The sequence below is a fragment of the Periplaneta americana genome, chromosome 17 (genome assembly GCF_040183065.1).
Source record: "Periplaneta americana isolate PAMFEO1 chromosome 17, P.americana_PAMFEO1_priV1, whole genome shotgun sequence".
NCBI classification, from domain to species: domain Eukaryota; kingdom Metazoa; phylum Arthropoda; class Insecta; order Blattodea; family Blattidae; genus Periplaneta; species Periplaneta americana.
In genome coordinates, this window is record NC_091133.1 from 62,818,020 (window position 1) to 62,840,850 (window position 22,831).

The 22,831-nt window shown below is 35.2% G+C and overlaps 1 protein-coding gene across 1 annotated transcript; it reads right to left on the reverse strand.

Annotated features, from left to right (window-relative positions):
- Positions 1–907: 907 nt before the first annotated feature.
- On the reverse strand, positions 908–16,940 carry LOC138693257 (probable cytochrome P450 6a14). The gene is made up of 4 exons (XM_069817093.1): positions 16,155–16,940; positions 9,309–9,536; positions 5,336–5,587; positions 908–1,287 (listed from the first exon to the last, which is right to left on the reverse strand). The coding sequence occupies exons 1-4, from the start codon at positions 16,861–16,863 to the stop codon at positions 1,118–1,120; spliced, it is 1,359 nt and encodes a 452-aa protein (XP_069673194.1). The 5' UTR covers positions 16,864–16,940; the 3' UTR covers positions 908–1,117.
- Between the last annotated feature and the right edge of the window lie 5,891 nt (positions 16,941–22,831).

Sequence of the window (22,831 nt, forward strand, 5' to 3'; positions counted from 1 at the left end):
TTGTTTCTCTGTTTGCCAACAGTTCAAACTGCACTGGTCTGGACGTCAAAAAAAAAAAAAAAAAAAAAAAAAACAGAAAATTACAAACCACTCCAGTCGATGCACAGCACTTTCAAATATGACTCGCATTGGCATTCGAGAACAAGAATTAATAAAGATCACTGGTCATATTATATGAAGAGCACCACACCATTCGGAAATCCTGAATAAGTTGAGGGATACACCATATACATCAACGAGTTCACTTCTTTTACGCACACGTCAATATAACATCAACTGAACCACCAACCACTAAAACATTCAAATTTGAAAATTGTACTTTCAATAATTGTTTCTTTAAAATTATTAATGTTTATTTTTTATTTCATCATTGTTAATTAAAACGTTTCTTGTTTATTTCACCATCCCTAATTAAAACTTTTCTAACACTCGTTTATATTATTTGGGTTATGTTATAGCACCTGCTATATGATATTATGAATAGTCACGTATCAGAGATTGTTTAATACTAAGATTTATTGAAAATCATCTGTCAAGTGATTACTGGGAACCGGATAATTGAAGTGGAATGCAACTGTTTTAATAAAAATGAAACTGAATCAACAAAGCCTTCTTGACCAGTAACCTTCCACAGAGTTCAATGAAGATTCCATAGTTGGCACAACTGATACCAAGAAAACGGCTAATAATAACACACTACTGCCATCTACTAGCGTAATATTTATAATGTTTAGATGGTACAAATTTGAAGACAGTTTTCTATTTTCGTAAGTCAATTAATATTTTATTCTATTGGAGTACTTCGTTACTTCTAATCTTTATATACTTCCTTCTAATCGTGTAATAGTCAATTATATCCCACTCGAGTTTCGATTTTCTCTAGATAAATCAAAACCTCTAGTGAGATTACTGTTCAAAATAACGTTAAGATTATTGTCGGTAGTGCGTTCTAAAATTGAGAAATTAAAGCACAATATTATTTTACTGATTAATTTTTATTGCTTATCTGTAATAGTGAAGTTGTACAGTAAGTGAATTTCTCTTCTTCTGAAGCATTAATCTTGGGAAAGAGATCTCGGCGTTCTCTAATGGCTTTCTTATGTTGTTCGGCACTTCTCTATTGAGATCTGTTCTTAATCTGCAGCCATGTTCCACCTTTCATAAAAAGAACTAAAGTCTTGTCGTCGTACACGATCGGTATGTTCGTCTTGTCGCAGACAGCGAACTCATATTTGGAAAGGATTGAAACGAGGCCCACTTTTGTCTGCAGCAAAGCCAATTGCTTTCCTGAAACAATCAGAGATGTTTAAAACTTAGAGTGACACATTATCACTGCTAAAATATAGGCATATCTTAAAATTAAGACAATCCTACATTAAGAGGGGATGTATACCTTTCCAATTGTGTTAATGAAGTTTAGGCCTCATTTCTCAGAATGCCTCAGTCTGTAAATTAAATTTGTTAAATTTTCAATAAATTACTTATTTTATTCTGAATTTTTTAAAGAACTGTTTTTAATTAACAGTAATTTATTTTCATTATTTTGAACGAAAGCTGTGCAATCATTATGCATATCCCTTATATTTCGCACACATATATTAATTTTTGTTAAAATGTGAAAAAACAAAAAAGCCTGCAAAGTTTCATTAATTTGTCTTAGGAACTCATTCAGTTTTCAGGAAACACAAATGCAAATTTTAAAGTTTTCGAAAAACGAGCGACTAAGAGTAAATTTGAAGGGAAATTGAAGTGACATGCGCGAAGAACATAACTCGGATATGATTAGAAATATCGTGTCTAAGAAATTCTTTCACTACAAGAACAATTTTTAAAATTAAATAAAATCTTGTAAAGTGAACCAAACCTGTATTTAAAAGATTCGACAGCTTATTTAAATTCTATGATTTACTTCATTTACACAAATAAAGCTGCATTTTTTAAATAATTTCTTCTGGTGATTTTCCCTAGTTCCAACGCACTGCTCCGCAACTCATGGAAACTCGTGATGATAAGTACCTGTAACCCTGAACCAGTGTTGCCAACTTCGCATTGACTTTTTTTCCCTCAACTCTGGAGAGTTATTGAGTCTTTAGTTCTTTAAAAGACTTGCAATTGAATATTAAAAAATGTTAGGGCCTAATACTCAACGCTAAATTAAAATCTGTAGTATGATATGTTTTACAAGATCCTGGTACAATATTGTGCTGAAAACTTTGTTCCTTTTTATGTCTTCCAAAGTTGCATTAAGAATCTATAAAATCATAAAATAGACTCCGGAGAAAGTTAATTTGGGTTTTTGAGGTCCAAAAAAGTGCGGATAAAATGAAGGAATTTATGTAGAATAATATTCCTGTGCAATATATTCTTTATTTCACTTTACCATTTAATAATAATTATGCGCCATCCTTCAGTGAGCTAGGTTTGTTATTCTGTTCTCAGGCACACTACTCTACTGTTATTTCTAATCCTCCAACGTTAAAGAGTTGCCTTTTGCTCGCAGAAATATTTCAATTATATGGATAGCAAAACAACGGATAATGAAATTGCCTTCTTTTTTTAAAAGGGAACGGACACTATGTCCACTATGAAGATAAGATTCCGAAGGCTTTTAAACTCTATCAACCTCCTCCCAGTTTCCATTAAGTGACTCGGGAAATTCCAAGGGTGAGTATGCATTCACACCATAAGAGCGTTTGTCATTTCTACGTGATCAGTCTGTTTCTAGTGTTCGAACAGTGAATGTACTGTATAAAAATGTCGAAGGGTAAAATGTTTTCTTTGGAAGATGAGACGAATATTATAAGTGACATTGAACATGGCCTTTCGCAAGCGGACGTGGGTCGACAGGATAGTTTAAGTAAATCAACTGTGAGTAACAGTATACAGTATAATGTATTCCACAAAAATGAAATATTTCGATTACTGTAAAGCATTTTATTTTATTGTCCACAATATCATTCATTTCTGTCATTTAAAGTTAGGGGAGAGACACTTCGAATATAGTGAACGAAATATGCAAGTCCGCAGAGGTTCGTTATATCCGGAGTTGACTGTACTTAGATTATAGTTCCTCTCTTTGTGCTTAGTAGTACAGTATAAATCTCTGAGTAAAGACGAGTATTTTTCTCGGAACTAAACTGCAATATAAATGGAGTAAAATTAGCATCTTTACTGTAGCCCAAAATAATAAATATGGTGACCCAAAATAATAAAATTGGATTATTCTCCCTCGATATTTATGCCCAATCGCTTTTAGTATCCTTGCCATGGTTCACTGAAGCAGGGGCGGCCCGTCCTTAATGTGCTACAGTGCTACAGCACAATGATAATTTTTGTTCAAATAATGTATTTGCAATACCATAGTATTTGATCTGTCATTTGACAATTTCCCATGGTTATGTTCATGACGCGTTATAGAGTGTTTAGTCTTAGCTCTTCGCTCTTTGGTGCCTCAGGGGGTACGTTGTGCTACTCAGAACTCTACACGAGAAAGTAGACAATTAATGCAATGTGCGAAGCTGAAATCACTGCTCTGATTGGCTATTTTTACTCGGGGAAGTGCTGGAGTCAGCTTCAGCACGACACAGCTTGGAGATTGCAAAAGTAAAGCGTAACGAAAGAATGCTTGTTTGTGGAAGAACTGGGAACTATGTACAATGTATTTGGTAATTCAAGTGTCCGACTGCTGCTGCCATCTACCAGTTTTTTTAGGTTCCTCCTGAATCAGTCAGCAAGCGACGGAAAATGAAATTCCAGAAAATTGAAGCCAAGGAAATATATGACCGTATAATTCAGGAAACTACTCATCGTTTCCAGTCTTTAAGCTACCTAGACGCAACAAAATTGTTAAACAGCAAATTTTTTGACAATTTTTCGCATTATTTTCCTGAACGCGAACTTGAAGTTGCTGTCAACAGCTATACTGTACTGAACAAAAGAGTGTTAAAGACAACTTGAGTTCTATACGGAACACCGACTTCCGAAATACAGTATAGATGGAGCTGTTCAATTGTTACATTACATAGCTTCCAACAATTCACAGGATCCATTCTGTGAAGTAACAAAGTTGTTAAATATTTTGGTCACAACACCAATGACTACTGCTCAGCCAGAAAGGTGTTTTTCTTGCTTGAAACGCAAAAAAAAAAAAAAAAAATGTTTTTAAGTAACACTATGTCACAGGATCGCCTCACTGCTCTTACAAAACTGTCAATAGAAAAGATTATGATGTCCAAGATGGAGGAGTTTAACTTTTAACACCAGGGTAATTGACAAGTTTTGCAGTAAGAAGGAACGTCGTATGGACTTCATATTTCATCACTAGGCGAATCCCAAATTAAGAAAAATACATATAAGTGTATACAGTAGGCCGATATAGAGGTTGTAGCACACTCATTATTTTGACCACCAGCCGCTACTGCACTGAAGCTGTTCCTAATTATACAGAGTGTTTCAGAAATACTTTGACAAACCTTGGGGACATATTCCTCACAACAAAACAAGAAAACAAGTTCATATAAACATATGTCTGATAATCCTTAGTTTTTTAGTTATTAATGAAAGAACATAATGAAACATATGTTAGATATTGTCAGCTTGGTAGCAAGTGTTGCAACGTTAATCAATTCAGAAACTCATAACAAATGTTCAAAATGTTCTTTTTTTGCTTCCACACACGCATGCACTAGTCGGAGCATACTGTCTCACCCTTTCAAATACTCCCAAACGGTATCGAACAGTTTCCATGACACGTTGATGAAGTGTCTCTGCATAAACCAATTGTTTTAGATGGCTCCAAAGATAAAAATCCACAGGATTGAAGTCCGGGGAACGTGCAGGCCATGGCATTCTTGATATGCATTATCAATTGAAGACCACAGGAATAAAAGGGGGAATGTTACTTTTGCTTTGTGAAAATTGAGTTAATGGTAAAAATTGGAAGTTTATGGTTAGACGACAATAAAACATATTGAACATATTGATTACTAGATTAACCACCTTTCAAAATGCATGGTGGTATTTATCATTTGTAACACACTTCTTGAATAAATTAGTTTTGAACTTTAAATTAGCTCTCCTGAAAATCTTGACATTCCCCCTTTTCTTCCTGTAGTCTTCAATAATTGTTTCATTATGTTCTTTCAATAATAAGTAAAAAACTAAGGATTTTCGGACATATGTTTATATGAACTTTTTTCTTGCTTTGGTGTGAGGATTATGCCCTCCAAGGTTTGTCAAAGTATTTCTGAAACATCCTGTATAGGCCTACTGCGGATTCATGTACACCTCTTCCATTTCTTATAAATAATCACTAAGTTTACTGATAAATATTTACCTATGCATGTGTGAGGTCCTCCTCCGAATGGAAGATAACAGTAGTGATGTCTGGTTTTCTTGACTTCTTCTGTGAAGCGATCAGGGTCGAATCTCGTCGGTTCTGGATAATATTTTGCGTCATAATGCAAACCCATAATAGGAATTAAAATGAGACTTCCTGTTTCGACGACTACTTCAGAATCTGGGATTCGATATTCTTTCGTACACTGTCGGATGAGAAATGGTACGGCGGGATGTTTCCGGAGTGTTTCTGTTGATAATCAAGTTTGTGATGTATGTATTAATATAGTTTCATATAGTGATTAGAACGTGGAAAGTTTAAGTGGGCACCTACTGTATTTGGGAAAAATTACCTTTACCATTTCTGTAATAACCTACTCACATCTTGCTGCTTAACGGGGGCGCGCCGTTGCAACCCGCAACATATTGTTCCTTAGCGGCTGGAGGCCGATGGGACTCGCAACATATTATTATTATTATTATTATTATTATTATTATTATTATTATTATTATTATTATTATTATTATTATAAAAATAAATAAAGTTTGAAAATCTTCGTATTCAAGATATTACTGACTTGAGCAGTGAATAATGCATTTATTTTGTTGTTCTAGTTAGCCTACAATATTTTTATTAGTCACATTATTTTCTGTAGATTGCTGTAGCCTAAATCCTGCATTACAAGTGGTCTATTTTTTCAAATCGTAAACTTTGCTATATTATTACTGATATCTGTTGCATGTATCATACAACTAATCCCATTGAATGTGATTTTATTATATAGTACGAATTACCTTGTACCTCAGGTTGATTTATGGTCAAGTGGAAGAGAAGGCCTGATGGCCTTAACTGCACTCTAATAAATAATTCTAATTCTAATAATTCTAAAAGTTTAAGTTCTTTATTTTATGATTACACTAAGATGATTATCACCAAGCGGTGGCCTTGCGGTCACACAACCACTTAAACATTCCACGCAGTTATGGGGATTCCACGAATCTCCTGCCATTATTTTATAAGGCAAACTCGGCTAATTTCGCAGTATTAAGGTTTTCTGTCTATAGTTATACCCAAAAATGCTTGAAAAAATTTCCTTCATCTAGCAGTTTATCACTAGACATAATTGTATTGGTTGGTATACATATTTTAATTTTGAAGTGTATCTCAACAGGGAAATAGCTCCATCTAAAACTTGAGATCATATGTGTGTGTTTCAGGAACTCGTGTAACTTCGCAGTACTGCTCGGACAATTTCGCAGTCATTTTCAAGAATACAGTACTCTTTTTAGCTCAAAACATGTTTTAATGTAATCTAAACATCAGTGCATATATACACACATGAACTGAACACACATTAACAAACTAGGCAATAAATATAATACAACTAAACTTGAATTATTAACATTAATAACAGGAAAAGGCTTGCATATTAATTGTAAATTAATAAATTTATTTAACACATATCTGCATTAAACATTATGCCAAATATAGAAAAAAAATATTATGAGAACTATTTAGGCCTAATCCGAATCCGCTTCGTCTGGCAAGAGAATTGTTTCTCGTTTCTCTGTCATAGTTTGAAGGTATACATTTTTTACTCCTTTTGGGGACACAATTTTGTTAGGTTTGGTAACCAATGAAAACCCTGTTTCATTTAAATTTCAAATGATATTAGGCTTGGTACTCAGTTCTGGTTTCTCATACACACTTCCTAGCACATCATAAAAATCGTTCAAATTCGAGCGACTTGAGGCTGCTGCTCTATGGTAGGACAGATTTTCTGGCTGGCGCATGCTTAGCCCATAGCGCTTCTTATAGAAAGTTAGAATCTGAGTGCCACTCGAACTGCTCTGCCGGCAACATGCGGAAACTAGTTAAGAAACTGAGTACTGGAAAAAGCATATTAAGAACAAACTAAATTAGATAAAACAATAGGTAAGGCTTCAAATTAATCATAAGAATGTGGAGAATTCATTAATTATAGTGTGATACAGTTCTGAATATTTCGACGATATAATGTCCAGAAACACAACACTGCAAATTTACTCATTCTATCTCAGCAATCACACATATGCGTTGCAATAAGATCTTTCTGCATGAAACATCCCCGACAGATTCTGGCATTTATCCGCAATTTTTTGTAAGCTCAAACGAACACGGACAACTCCACAACTAATTAATATATGAGATACTGCGAAATTAGCCGAGTTTGACTTATAAATTGTAGACTTAAATTAAAAAAAAAACTATTAGGATATTTCGTAAATCGGTTTTTATGTCAAATTCCTACAGTTGATCTTTGTTATAATGACATCAGTTTATAAGATACCTTATAGCGTCAAATATTCTGCCAATTTCTCATAAAACACGTGTTCTTCTGCATTGCTTTATACAACATGCATAAATATATCTACATCGTATAGAAAGTTACTGCATTCTTCATTTTAAATATAATTTTCTAAGAACTGACTATAACATTAAAATTTCAACACACATTTGTTCTTGAGAAGTACAGGGTCCTCCATATATGACGCTTCTCTCAGACAGCAAGCTCAGCAACACAGTTACCGCGAAATCAGCCGTATTTTCTATTATAATAATTTTAGTTTCTGAAACTTTCTAGTGGAGAAAATATTTACAAACAACGTAAAAATGAATAAGGTGCATCTTACCTATGTCATAAGAGGTGTTTAAAGTGTCCTCCTTCTACATAAATTTTTAGTCATTTCCGAAAATTGTTCCGAAATACTCGACTAATCTCTTCTTGCAAAATGTTCGGATATTTTCTTACAATTTTTGCATTACTTCGAAGTACAAAAACTCTCAATATTTTACTATATTAGGCAAAAATGAGCAATTCCTTCAGTATTCTCAATTAGAAGAAAAGAAAATAGCTTGCACTATGTTACGCACGAACGAATAATCACTTCAGTGGTCTCAAACAGTTAAAAAGAAAAAAAAACTCCGATAGCTTACACTACAGTACGCACGAAGAGCAATTTTATTCTTTCAGTATTCTCAAACAATTAGAAAAAATCTGCACTACATTACACACGAATCAGTCACTTCAGAAGCTCACAGACTGAACTGAATTGCTCGCATGCAACGCCCGACAAACGTCCTTGAACTTAGACGCGTACGGCAAGCGCATTGTAGGTGTTTCTGTACGCCCCTTGTCGTTATATATGGAGGACTCAAGTATCTGCGCATCCAGTCAAGTTCCCTAACCGTACTCCTACTTCTACCCTCATCCTTTATATTCTAAACTGACGTAGCCTACTATACCTATAAAGTACCTGTAAGTGCAGTTAAGTTGTTGCAGTACAACAAACTTTTAAGGAGACAGCATGGCTACAAAAAGAAAGTTGTTTAGTACTGAAAAAGTGTGAAAGTAATACCAGAAATAGAAAATGGAACGAAGAAAGCTGATGTGTTTTGTCAGTTTGATTTGGTTACTTCTACAGTCCAATCAAAATTGTTAGTGAATCAAGAATAAAACTATTATGAAAGTCTAATCTGTCTGACGCAAATAAAGCCCTGCTTAAGTTGAAAAAGTGCCAGTTTACACTTCAGTGATCCTCTTGGCATAATAACAGCCGATAAATATGCCAGGAAGTTAAAAGATGAATTCCTGTGTAATGCTGGCTGGATCTATGTTGTCATTCGGTGGAGAGAGTGGCGAAGAAAACGGTGTAAATACTGAAATGACAGCAGAATGACTTACAAACGTGTGGCCCAAAGTTAGCCAAAATATGGGAGGCAGATCACTGATGTCTTTGCTGATGGAACTTGTGTTGACATCTCACAGGACACTGAAATTTAAAGGCTAGAAATACATTGACGGCAAGTCATCTAAAGTTATAATTATAATTCTTGTTTATGCAAATGAGAGTGGGACCGAGATGTGAAAATTCCTCATGATTAAACACTTGGCACTAGAAGAATTTGTTTATTCTTCGTCAATTCTAACCTGATATTACATTATCCAAGTAGTCCATTTCCTGTATTGCGTTGTAAGAGATTTCTCCATCATGTTTCTCCAGCACAGTGTCGATCTCTTTCCTCAAGCGGTCTTGCAAGTACGGATTAAGTGCCAGCTCGTACAGACAAAAGGTCATTGTTGTCGCAGTTGTCTCGAAACCGGCAACGAAGAAGGCAAAGGCTTGTGCTGCCACGTTTGATATGGTCATCGTAACATCTGTTCACAAAAGCAGTAGCTATCAAAATTATCATAGCCTATTAATTTATTTATCAATAGCTTTGATAAAAATCTCGCTTTCAGATATAGTTCCCTTGAAGCTGTTGAGCTCAATTGAGCCGGTGTCTGGTACGTTCCTGGGGAGTTCAGTCGATAGAGCATTGGCGCGCTCAGCCAAAGGCTCCGGTTCATACCCGACCCCAGAAGTATTTTTCCCTTGAAATTATTCAATAGCTTTGATATTCAGATGATAAGGTAAATCAAATAAAACTTAGAATGATGAGTAGGAATGGCAAGGAAAAATTGGAACGTAGAGATGTGGGGAAAAAGTCTTAATATTCAAATAGGGGTTGATCGACCTAACCTTTTGATTGTAATTTGTTGTTCTACAGTAAATGTCTTACCAGAACAATGGAAGGAGTCCATTATCGTACCTATCTTTAAGAAGGGGGACAAGACTAACTGTAGTAACTTTCGGGGAATATCACTTTTGTTGACGTCGTACAAAATTTTGTCCAATATTCTTTTGAGAAGATTAACTCCATATGTAAAAGAAATTATTGGGGATCAATGTGGTTTTAGGCGTAATAGATCAACTATTGACCAGATATTTTGTATTCGACAGATAATGGAGAAAAAATGGGAGTATAAGGGTACAGTGCATCAGTTATTCATAGATTTCAAAAAGGCATATTACTCGGTTAAGAGAGAAGTTTTATACGATATTCTTATTGAATTTGGTATTCCCAAGAAACTAGTTCGATTAATTAAAATGTTTCTCAGTGAAACGTACAGCAGAGTTCGTATAGGTCAGTTTCTGTCAGATGCGTTTCAAATTCACTGTGGGCTAAAGCAAGGAGATGCACTATCACCTTTCTTTTTAACTTTGCTCTAGAGTACGCCATTAGGAAAGTCCAGGATAACAGAGAGGGTTTGGAATTGAACGGGTTACATCAGCTGCTTGTCTATGCGGATGACGTGAATATGTTAGGAGAAAATCCACAAACGATTAGGGAAAACACGGGAATTTTAACTGGAAGCAAGTAAAGCGATAGGTTTGGAAGTAAATCCCGAAAAGACAAAGTATATGATTATGTCTCGTGACCAGAATATTGTACGAAATGGAAATATAAAAATTGGAGATTTATCTTTTGAAGAGGTGGAGAAGTTCAAATATCTTGGAGCAACAGTAACAAATATAAATGATACTCGGGAGGAAATTAAACACAGAATAAATATGGGAAATGCCTGTTATTATTCGGTTGAGAAACTTTTATCATCCAGTCTGCTGTCCAAAAATCTGAAAGTTAGAATTTATAAAACAGTTATATTACCGGTTGTTCTGTATGGTTGTGAAACTTGGACTCTCACTCTGAGAGAGGAACATAGGTTAAGGGCGTTTGAGAATAAGGTGCTTAGGAAAATATTTGGGGCTAAGAGGGATGAAGTTACAGGAGAATGGAGAAAGTTACACAACACAGAACTGCACGCATTGTATTCTTCACCTGACATAATTAGGAACATTAAATCCAGACGTTTGAGATGGGCAGGGCATGTAGCACGTATGAGCGAATCCAGAAATGCATATAGAGTGTTAGTTGGGAGGCCGGAGGGAAAAAGACCTTTAGGGAGGCCGAGACGTAGATGGGAAGATAATATTAAAATGGAGTTAAGGGAGGTGGGATATGATGATAGAGAATGAATTAATTTTTCTCAGGATAGGGACCAATGGCGGGCTTATGTGAGGGCGGCAATGAACCTCGGGGTTCCTTAAAAGCCAGTAAGTAAGTAAGTAAGTAAGTAAGTAAGTACAGTAAATGTCTTCTAGAAAAATGTTCGGTCAATAGAGAGTTCACTGAATTATTGTCATAAATTAACACAAGTAGGAGATTGTCAGTATTACATGTATCGAAAAAGACATTGTTCAGTTATTATATTCCATAGATCTATTATATTTCTAGACAGATTACTTTCATTTAAATACTTTAAAGTTTTTCATATAGGTAACTTAATGAAATTTTGTCTTATATTTTCTGGTAGCTTTTAAAACTTATGGTAGGTAAGTCGTCTTTCAACTGTGTGAAATGCTATAACAATTATTGTTTACGGGTATTACACAGAAAATTATTATTAATAGATTTTTTAAGATTTAGAGGCAAAAATTTGAATGTGCGACACACGCTAACTCATACTGGGAAATAGCCAATGTTAGGCCTATATACCACCAAATGTAAATTATGACTATGAATGTAAATTTGGAAAGAAAAATCATGGCAGTATAAATGAATTACTAGCAAAGAAGTTCAAGAATTCTAGAGGGGAACAGGTTAAAAATTAAGATGTTAGGTAAAAAAAGTAATTCCAAGAAAAAGGTAATTAGTAGAATTAAAACAAGCAGTTCAATTAATTTGGAGATCTGTTGAGAATTTCGGAGCAAAGATGGCAAAATAATTATATGAGTAAGCCACAGGGGAAGATTAGCCCCGTACGTAGATGAAATTATTGGGGATCATCAGTGCGGTTTTAGGCGTAATAGATCGACTATTGATCAGATTTTTTGTATTCGACAGATAATGGAGAAAAAATGGGAGTATAAGAGTACAGTACATCAGTTATTCATAGATTTCAAAAAGGCATATGACTCGGTTAAGAGGGAAGTATTATATGATATTCTTATTGAATTTGGTATTCCCAAGAAACTAGTTCGATTAATTGAAATGTGTCTCAGTGAAACATACAGCACAGTCCGTATAGGTCAGTTTCTATCGGATGCTTTTCCAATTCACTACGGGCTAAAGCAGGGAGATGCACTATCACCTTTACTTTTTAACTTCGCTTTAGAATATGCCATTAGGAAAGTTCAGGATAACAGGCAGGGTTTGGAATTGAACGGGTTACATCAGCTTCTTGTCTATGCGGATGACGTGAATATGTTAGGAGAAAATCCACAATCGATTAGGGAAAACACGGGAATTTTACTGGAAGCAAGTAAAGCGATAGGTTTGGAAGTAAATCCCGAAAAGCCAAAGTATATGATTATGTCTCGTGACCAGAATATTGTACGAAATGGAAATATAAAAATTGGAGATTTATCCTTCGAAGGGGTGGAAAAATTCAAATATCTGGGAGCAACAGTAACAAATATAAATGATACTCGGGAGGAAATTAAACACAGAATAAATATGGGAAATGCCTGTTATTATTCGGTTGAGAAGCTTTTATCATCTAGTCTGCTGTCAAAAAATCTGAAAGTTAGAATTTATAAAACAGTTATATTACCGGTTGTTCTTTATGGTTGTGAAACTTGGACTCTCACTCTGAGAGAGGAACATAGGTTAAGGGTGTTTGAGAATAAGGTGCTTAGGAAAATATTTGGGGCTAAGAGGGATGAAGTTACAGGAGAATGGAGAAAGTTACACAACGCAGAACTGCACGCATTGTATTCTTCACCTGACATAATTAGGAACATTAAATCCAGACGTTTGAGATGGGCAGGGCATGTAGCACGTATGGACGAATCCAGAAGTGCATATAGAGTGTTACTCGGGAGACCGGAGGGAAAAAGACCTTTGGGGAGGCCGAGACGTAGATGGGAGGATAATATTAAAATGGATTTGAGGGAGGTGGGATATGATGATAGAGACTGGATTGATCTTGCACAGGATAGGGACCGATGGCGGGCTTATGTGAGGGCGGCAATGAACCTTCGGGTTCCTTAAAAGCTATTTGTAAGTAAGTAAGCAAGCCACCAGGGAATAAGGGAAAAGGAAGACCAGCGCAAAAAAAAATGGATGAAGAATATGGATACGAGTCTGCAAATTTAAGGTGCATATGATAGATGAGCAAGGAATGACATCAGCTAGCTGTATAATCCCATATTGTGTCGACGGGCCAGTTAGAAAGGGAAACAACTGAAAGTTTTAAGAAATCTGCATTTTAAATGAAGGATGGTGGAAAGGAGAAAAATTCTCTCCAGACTCGAACCCGGGTTTTCAGCTCTACGGGCTGGTGCTTTATCCATTAAACCACACCGGATTCCAGTTCCGATGCCGGATTGAATCCTCTCAGTTTAAGTTCCACCTCTTAGTTTCGTTTTAGTGGCATGCACCGTATCACAGATGTGTGACAGTGGCGCAATGTTCAACACATTATGTGCGGTGGTGCACTCATTACGAGAGACTAAGTAGCCGCTCCACCCATCCTTCATCATATGGTAATGCAGAATTCCTGCACGGAAATATCATACGTACTTCGGTACATCATAATAATTTGCATTTTAAAGCTTCATGTTGCTGTAAAAATCCATATATAATTGAAACTATTTCAAATTCTGGTAATGATGTTATATACCTGTACTATAAGTTTCAAATTAGACTGTGTTAGTTGGATTTTTCACTGCAACATTGTTTTAAAATGCAGTTTTCTCAAAACTTTACAATTTCAGTTATTTATCTTTTGAATTGGCCCGCAATATATATCATACACTAGCCGTACCCGTGCGCTCCGCTGCACCCGTTAGAAATAAATATAAAGTAATTACATAATTAAAATAGGACATTTGATGCAGGGAACATTCGTGTTTGATAGAAGGATAAATCTTTTAATATGTTACTTAATTTAAATTGCATCCAAATAATTAAAATGCGATCATTTTGGTCCAGAGACACTCATTTGGTGCAATGACAATTCCTTTAACATGTTTCTTAATTTTTATTACATGCAACCATAGTTTAATGAAGATTGACATCATTTAGATTTAATGTGTATATTTTACTTTACTTGTTATAGGTTTCCATTGAATTATGGTAATAACTTAATTTTAACCCTTGTTTTCTACGTATTCAGTAAATGGCGCTTGGCCCACTACGATTCTGAAATTATATTATATAATATTACATATTATATTATAATTATATTATATTATATTATTTTATATTATATTATTTTATATTATTTTATATTATATTATATTATATTATATTATATTATATTATATTATATTATATTATATTATATCAGAAGTTACTGTAATAACATTATAGCATTATGTCCATCTAGAGAAACTACACTTTCGAGTGGTGAAATAATAATTAATTATACAAATCGGTTAATTTAGCTTCCGATATTACTTCATACAAACACAGAAACATTCTCTGTAGGCTATCTTTCATAGCTTTCGATTGTTGCTGTCCAAGGCCCCTTATAGACGAAGTCATTTGTTTTTTAATTCATTACATGGCCTTAGATAGCAGTTATTTTAATTTTAAAACTCATTTATCTCATTAAATATCAGTCCTATCATAATTTTTCAAGGGATAAAACTTATCGCAAATTATTTTTAAGAAGCTTTTGTTATGTAACATTTTTCACAAAAATCAATAATAACCGAGATATTTCGATTTATTTAATTCAGGCCCTCTTATAACCCCCCTTTTAAATAATATATTTTGAATGCCATATAGCCTAAAATCTAAGTTGCAACGAACTTAATTTATATTCCAGTTTTCATCGAAATCCGTTCAGCCATTATCGCGTGAAAAGGTAACAAACATACAGACAGACAGATAAAAGACAGACAGTCAGACATAAAAACAAAAATTTCAAAAAAGCGATTTTCGGTTTCAGGGTAGTTAATTATATATGTTAGGACCAAATATTTTTGTAAAATCGAGAATTACCAGAAAAATTTCGGCTACAGATTTATTATTAGTATAGATTTACTACTAAGAAACAAATTCTTAATGAAATAATGATATTAATGGGGTGGCCAACCGTCCGGCTATCGGCGGACATTTACATCTTTTTTTGTGAATTTGTTTTGCGTTCGGCAACAATTTGAATTTTTTTAAATTATATTTTTTTATTTTTGTGTATTTATTTATATACATTACAAAGATACATTAAAAAGTATTATACATACATAAAACAGAAATGCAAATTAAAGAATTTATCCCGTATGAGTAAACGCTCATGGTCGGGAGTGCTTTAAAAATGTTAGGCTTTTAGATAATTTTTCTCATTTAATATTTAATAATATTAAATAAATACTGTTGTAAAATGTGTTTGTTTGTTTTTTGATGTGACTAGTGATTTGATTTAATGACATTGGGTATGACATTTTTAACTCCGAAAGTAGTGAAAAAATAAAATGTAAATTTTCAGCTAAATTAAAACAAAATATATTAAATTACGTTACAACGATAATTATGAAAGAGGAATCTTATTTATAATTACTTTATCCATAACAATTTTTACATATACTGAAGTTGAATTATGACCTCTTTTGGTAAGAAACTATCGTTTAATTTTGTTGCACTTGGGCCTAGTGACATATAATTCACAGTACACTATTTGTTTGCTATGATAAACAACACTATGGTCACTACATGTAAATTTAATATTTTCTTCCGGGAAAGTTGTTCACTTTATAATATTGTGAGAATCTTTTATACGAATAATTATACACTTTATTAAAAATGCTATTATTATTATTATTATTATTATTATTATTATTATTATTATTATTATTAAAATTATTTCGTAATAAAGGAATAGTTATATCGATATAAATTGCGAAGAATAATTATTACAAATATAAACAATAACTAATTACCTTACCTTGTTTAGTAGCTGCTTTTCCTTCTTTATCCACATAATTTAAATTTTTCAATTGTATTAACATCTGAATGAAGTCATTACGTTCGACGTTATTTTTCTCACGATATCCAACTGTTTCTTCTACAAATTTTATGAAAAAATTTGAGAGGTACGTAGGAATGCTGGGAATACCTAAAAACATCGGCAATTCTGGCACTGTCAAGTAAAGTAAATTTCTTATCTTTTTATTGAAACTGGGTTCAAACATTTCCCTCCCCCATTGTCTTACTTCAGCATTTGGGTCTTTGAGACAATTGCATTCGATCCCAAAAACTGTAGAAGCTATGATGTCCGTGGTGAATCTCGAAAGTATTTCCTTCACTTCTGTAGCTTCTTGTTTCCTGGCAGGCTCCTCTAGAAACTTTTTCAACTCTTTTCCGCAGTCTGTCATAATCTGCATCATCATCTTCAACTTCCCGGACGTAAGAGCAGGCGTCAATTTAGTTCTGAGATTTTTCCATTTTGCTCCATTCAGCTGAAATAGATTTGCTGCTAAAGGTTCAATCTTTTCATCGAATGGGAATCCACGATCGTGAAAATGCTCAAAGTCTTTCACTAATACATTCTTAATTAATTCTGGATCTAAAATTAAAAGAATAGGGACATGAAATTGGTATATACCGGCAAATCTCTGACCTTCAAACTTTTTGTAAAGATCTGCGTACACCATAGCAATTGACTTGCGAGTGTACAAGAGATCGGAAACGTTTCCTGTCGGAAAAGTAGGCTGTATGTAAGGCACTCCACTTTTTCTCCAATATTTGAATTTTACTGAGAAGTACAAATACAACGCACTCAGGAAACCACCGGCAAGGGCCGTCAAGAATAAAATCCAAGGTAATATCTCCATGGTGTGAAACACTATGTGGGAGTTTTTGCACACACATTATATATTTACTTCTCCACACTATCTCTGTTCTTTGTGAATAGGTTTTATGTGACAATTTAGGTATTTTTAGTTGTTTACACAGTAACACTATTATCTATGTAAAATGACCGCCAACGAATAAATAAAATGTATTAGGTGATTAGAAGGAAGCATTGGTCGGATGCCACGAGGAAGTGACTATAAAAAGAATGGAAAACTACTGTCTGGTATGGGCTGACTCAGAGTGCCTCATCCTGTTTGATTGACACATTTTCTCTTTAAATATTTTACACAATGACTAATAAAGTCCTATTTACGTAAGTATAACCTTGTAAAAATTGAATGCGCTCAACCACTATCTAACAGAAGTAATTCTCTTCTAAAAATCACAAGTCTCCCATTATTTTAATGCAGTTAGCCTGCACGGAAATGATCTTTTTAGTGAAACAAAAAAAAAAAAACTTTCAGTGTTTGTATTAATTTTTCCTCTCGTGCTCAGAAGCGTAATACGAATCCTACACGAACTTTACTTTAAATAAAATTTGCTTGTAGTCTAAACCAGCGTTGTCAGACAGAGCCTAAACGGAGCGGAGCGCTCCATTGTGACTCGTTGCGTACTCCGGTGCTTCCACAAACATAAGCAAGTTCACGCTCCGACTGCACTCTCTAGCTCCACAACCGGTTTTGGAGCTTACAACTCTGACACTACTAGTCTAAACGGTCGCTACACATTATTTGCACGAATAGTTAAGCGCTTTTCCCAACTCCTGCTTAATTATGAGACATAATACATTCAATTTATAGTTAAACATGTTATTATTTCCCCCTTACAGGGTATAAAATGTTGCTAAATTGTAACCCAAAACATAACATTTAGAGTTGTTAGATGGTCCATTTTCCCCGCATTCTTTCAATTTTTTGAAATGATTTTTTTCCTCCGTTTATTGTTTGTCCGGAGTGGGTAATTCTTTTTTATATTTCTACTTCGAAACCAATGTAAATGAAGAAATGTACATGAAAAATAAGTTTTCTCAGCAATAAGTTGGCTTAGTTGATTCAGAGTTATGTTGGTAACACACTGCAAAATAGATAAAACGCGACATGCGCGTGTGCTGTTAACGTCTGCTTCCGATTCAATTTTCGCAATTTTCTTGTGTGTTGTGCACGTACGATCATAAGGGAAAAAAGTCAACTGCGACACGCAATAGTTTAAAATAGGTGAAAATGAAGATGATCCATCAAAGACTACTCCAGAGAGGAAATTGATACCTTCACTCTCACAACCATATCATTAGGTGTAAACTATGGGTAGTAATATTTACGTGGGTTACGGCGAATACACACGAACGTTGAATATTTTTTGTAGTAAGCATAAAGAATTGTAATATTTCTCACGGTGGATAAGGCGACTTGAAACAGCATTGTCAATAAAAAGATAAAAATGGAAAGGAAAAATTGACTTTAGGAAGTTGAAATAAACTCGCAATATTTTTGACGTAGTACGTCTTTAAGTTCGGTGCAGTACTAGGATATCATCCCAGAGAGCCAACTGACTTATTTTGAAGCGAGTTTGTGACTTCCATAATTTCCAAACTACACGACATATTAAAGTGAAGTAAACGACAATCGATAGATAAAGGGTCAATGTATATAGAACATGCCCTTGACTTGAAGCGGGTGACGTACTAACAGGGGGAATTTGAGACACGAACTGGCGAGTCACGCGACAGTATATCTCGAGAATGCTAAGCGATAGAACGGTTGCAGTGGTGTCAAACGAGTCGTAATAAACCAGGCTATAATCTCAATTGACCAACAATCAGTAGTGGATGATTTAAATTGGAAAAATTTGCGAATTAAGTTGAGTGAAGAGAGAAAATTTACAATGTCGAGGCATATGCAGTGTAAATAAGAGCGAACATAATATAAGTAACGGATAGCAAATGATACACGATGGTTATTAAATCAATCGACATGTTTACTTCCAATGTATGCAAGCTGGCTACTTCCAGCACAGCAAAGATATACCGGGTTTTCGGGGTATCTGGAAAGAAGAGATGTTGATTTCCACTGCTGTTTAGCTTGCAGCAATTCTATCAGCGACGTAATCACGATATAAAACTAACGGCTGTGTCTCCGATACGGCCTATCCATATTTTGTTTAACTTAAAAAAATTGAAAACGAGTGTAATGGAATCGCCTCGTGTGAGTTGGACCTGGTATATCATGCAGTGAAACACAACTAATGTTATAAATGACAATTAATGTTGCTTCAGGTCTATGTTGCGGTAATAAGTTAGCGTCACATATTTGCAGTAGTCGCTTCCAAACTTTCGTGTGGACTCACTAAAGCAGAAATGCTAGTGAAGAAGATACTAGCACCCAGAAGCTGCGCTAAAGGTGGAAAGGATGGACTAGAACCCTTTCAAAGATTTCCTGCGCTCCCGATAATGTTGGTTAATGTATTTTTATTGCATTACTCCGCTCTATCTTTGCATAATTACAATAGCAAAATAAGTGAAATGAACAAAAAGTGGGAATATTTAGGATATCGTAGCATTTAATTTCTTTTAACGTCTATTAGTTTACATTTAGGGTAACTTAGTCGGAATCGGGTCAGCGGTTGAATCGGGTCAATTTCAAGAATTTGTTTCCCACGGCAAGCATAAATGTTTTCTATCACGTGGTGCCATCTATCGTCAATCAGTAGAACTTCTTCTATGTGTTTGGCGCCAAAGCTTGTGGTTAACGTTTGTGTTAAAGCTGTGAATAATCGAGGAAAAAAGACATGCAACAGGTAAGATCTATTTGTAGTTCGTTTTTTAAATTATCGTTTTTAAGTTTTCCGTTACTGTACAATGAACGTAGTTCAGAATTTCCCTGACTTATGCATAGAATCAAGTGTATTTCTTATAGCATAGGTTATGGCATTGAGAATGGTGTAAAGGTTACGTCAGTAGTACCAATCTATGGTTTCTAATGTCACTACATTTAGGGTGAATAGGGTCACACAATTACGGGTAAATAGGGTCAATGTCTGCACACGGATTTTAAGTCCATTTTTTCATTTCTTTGTCGCAGATGCCTAGTAATATGAACAATATGTCTCGTATATGAACTGAAGATCAAATGCAGAAAGCCATAAAGGCATTTCGAGAGAGTAGGAGTCAACACCATGCAGCCGATCTCTATGGAATTCCGCATTCATGCCTACAGCGCGTCTGCAAAGCGGTGAAGATAAGCCGTTAAAAATAAAGGTGGTCAAACAACGTTCTATCAGGAACAGGGAAAGGAACTTGTATCCAGAATAACAAAACTAAGTGCTTGCAGATTTGGTGTAGACTCTGTAGGCCTAACTGTACGTAAAATGACTTTTGATTTCGCTGAGGCAAAAAACATCACACATAATTTTTTAAAAGAAAAGCAGATGGCCGGAAACGATTGGTTAGTTGGTTTTCGGAAACGAAATCGAAAGATAGCATTAAGAAAACAGGGGGTCTGTTACTCGCTCTTTGCAATAGATTTAACAGCAAAGACGTAACTGAGTATTTTAACCTTCTGAAGAAAACTGCAAAGGCACTTGATTTAGTCAATAAACCGCATCTAATATACATGCCGATGAATCTGATTGTCAGTTGAATAACAAATCAAACAAAAAAAAAGCTGTTTTGCTACTTTCTCCACAGAGCATTAAAGGAAGGAAGAAATCAGAACAAAAACGTTCTTCGAAACAAAACAAACAATGCAATGTAGTGCCTAAAATAAATAGGCCTAGGCCCGTAGCTGCAAGGAAACTATTACTTTCAGAGTCGTCATCTTCTGAACATAAAGACATGGACATAGAACACAAACAAAATAACAACGCTTGTGGATTCTGTTCCGTGAAATATAGTGATCCTCGCTCAGAAACTTGGGGATTGGATTCAATGCATGGGAGGCGGAAAGGAATGGTACCACGAACGTTGTGTTGGGGCCAAGGGAAAGAAGAAATTCATTTGAGGCAAATGCAGGTTGAATGATTAAAATTTGGAAATTGTTTTTTGTTTTTGGGTGATCCAAAGAATATGTAAGAGTATTGTAAGAGTGACCCCATTCGCCCTAATCGTTGACCCGACTTAGTCTAACTTGGTAGGGTGAATAGGGTCGTGCAGTGGAGTGAAATTAATATATATCGTTCATAGGTTTTTGTTATTATTGAATTTAAGACTAATGTGATTTGTTGCTTAAAGACTAATCTAAACGCTGGTGTATTTTATTTTTAATAAATACTAAGTTGTTAAACGTCATCTCGATTTTTGTAAATTTTGACCCTATTCAGACTAAGTTATCCTATTGACTTTTTCCTTTTATCTAGCCCAAAAGTTGGATTCAACATTGTAATGTTGAATAATTTGCTACTCTGCACGTAGTTAACAATTTGTTCTAAGATAATACTTATTATTTTGTTCTTGTCACTGCTCTTTCTTTAGTCTCATTTGATCCCTTGGTTAAAAATTGGCTGAGGGTAATAAATAGCCACTAACCCCCTTCATCTCAGATCTGCCCCCTAGGTTTATTTATACAGAGTGAACCGGAAGTAATGTCATTAATTTCAGGGGGTTATTCTTTGAGATATTTCAAACAAAATAGTTTAATGCAATCTTGTACGTTTTTGATTCCTTTTCGAGATGAAAATTGTTTTATATGAAACATTTCATAGCGCGTTTTGGGAAAGCCATTGATTTAATTCCCAATATGCTCAGTCAATTTAAGAGAGTAGTGTATTATGATAATAAATCATTGAAATAATTTTAGTTTTGTTCTTTAAATGTGTAGAAATTTGGTCCGAACAAGTATAACATTTTAAAATTCCTTACCAGAACGAAAAGTTGCGTATGTTCAGATCAAATTTATGCACATTTAAAGGAAAAAACTAAAATTCCTATTATAATACTAGGTGCGTCCATAAAGTAACTTTCCCACTCGTCCCACAGCTAGCAAACCATATGTTGCGCGAAGCGACTGCGTGTATGTGATAGAGTAATGTCCTGGCATGGCGCATGCGCTAGCGGAACTTCCCGAGTGCTCTCAGTAGCTTCGTTGCATTGGTTGAAGATGGACGCTCCTATTCCAGCTCCCGCCGCGTGTAAAGTGCGATCAGTGATAAAGTTTTTGAATGCACAGGGCATAGCGCCGATTGAAATTATCGTCAGCTGTGCCAGGTCTATGGGCTTAACGTCATGAGCAAGCAGATGGTGCATTGCTGCTGTAGACAATTTTCAGCAAGACGCCAAAATGTGGATGACGAAGAGTGCAGTGGGAGGCCAACCATCATCACAGATGACCTTGTGGAGCAACGCACCACCTGCTTGCTCATGACGTTAGGCCCATAGACTTGGCACAGCTGACAATAAATTTCAATCGGCGATATGCCCTGTGCATTCAAAAACTTGATCACTGATCGCATTTTACACGCGGCGGGAGCTAGAATAGGAGCGTCCATCTTCAACCAATGCAACGAAGCTACTGAGAGCACTCGGGAAGTTCCGCTAGTGCATGCGCCATGCCAAAACATTACTCTATCACGTCGCTTCGCGCAACATATGGTTTGCTAGCTGTGGGACGAGTGGGAAAGTTACTTTATGGACACGCCTCGTACACTGTTCTCTTAAACTGACTGAGCATATTGGGAATTGAATGAACGGCTTTCTCCAAACGTGCAATGAAATTTTTTATATAAACAATTTTTTCCCGAATAATTTCAAGGGAAAAATTGTTCCAGGGCCGGGTT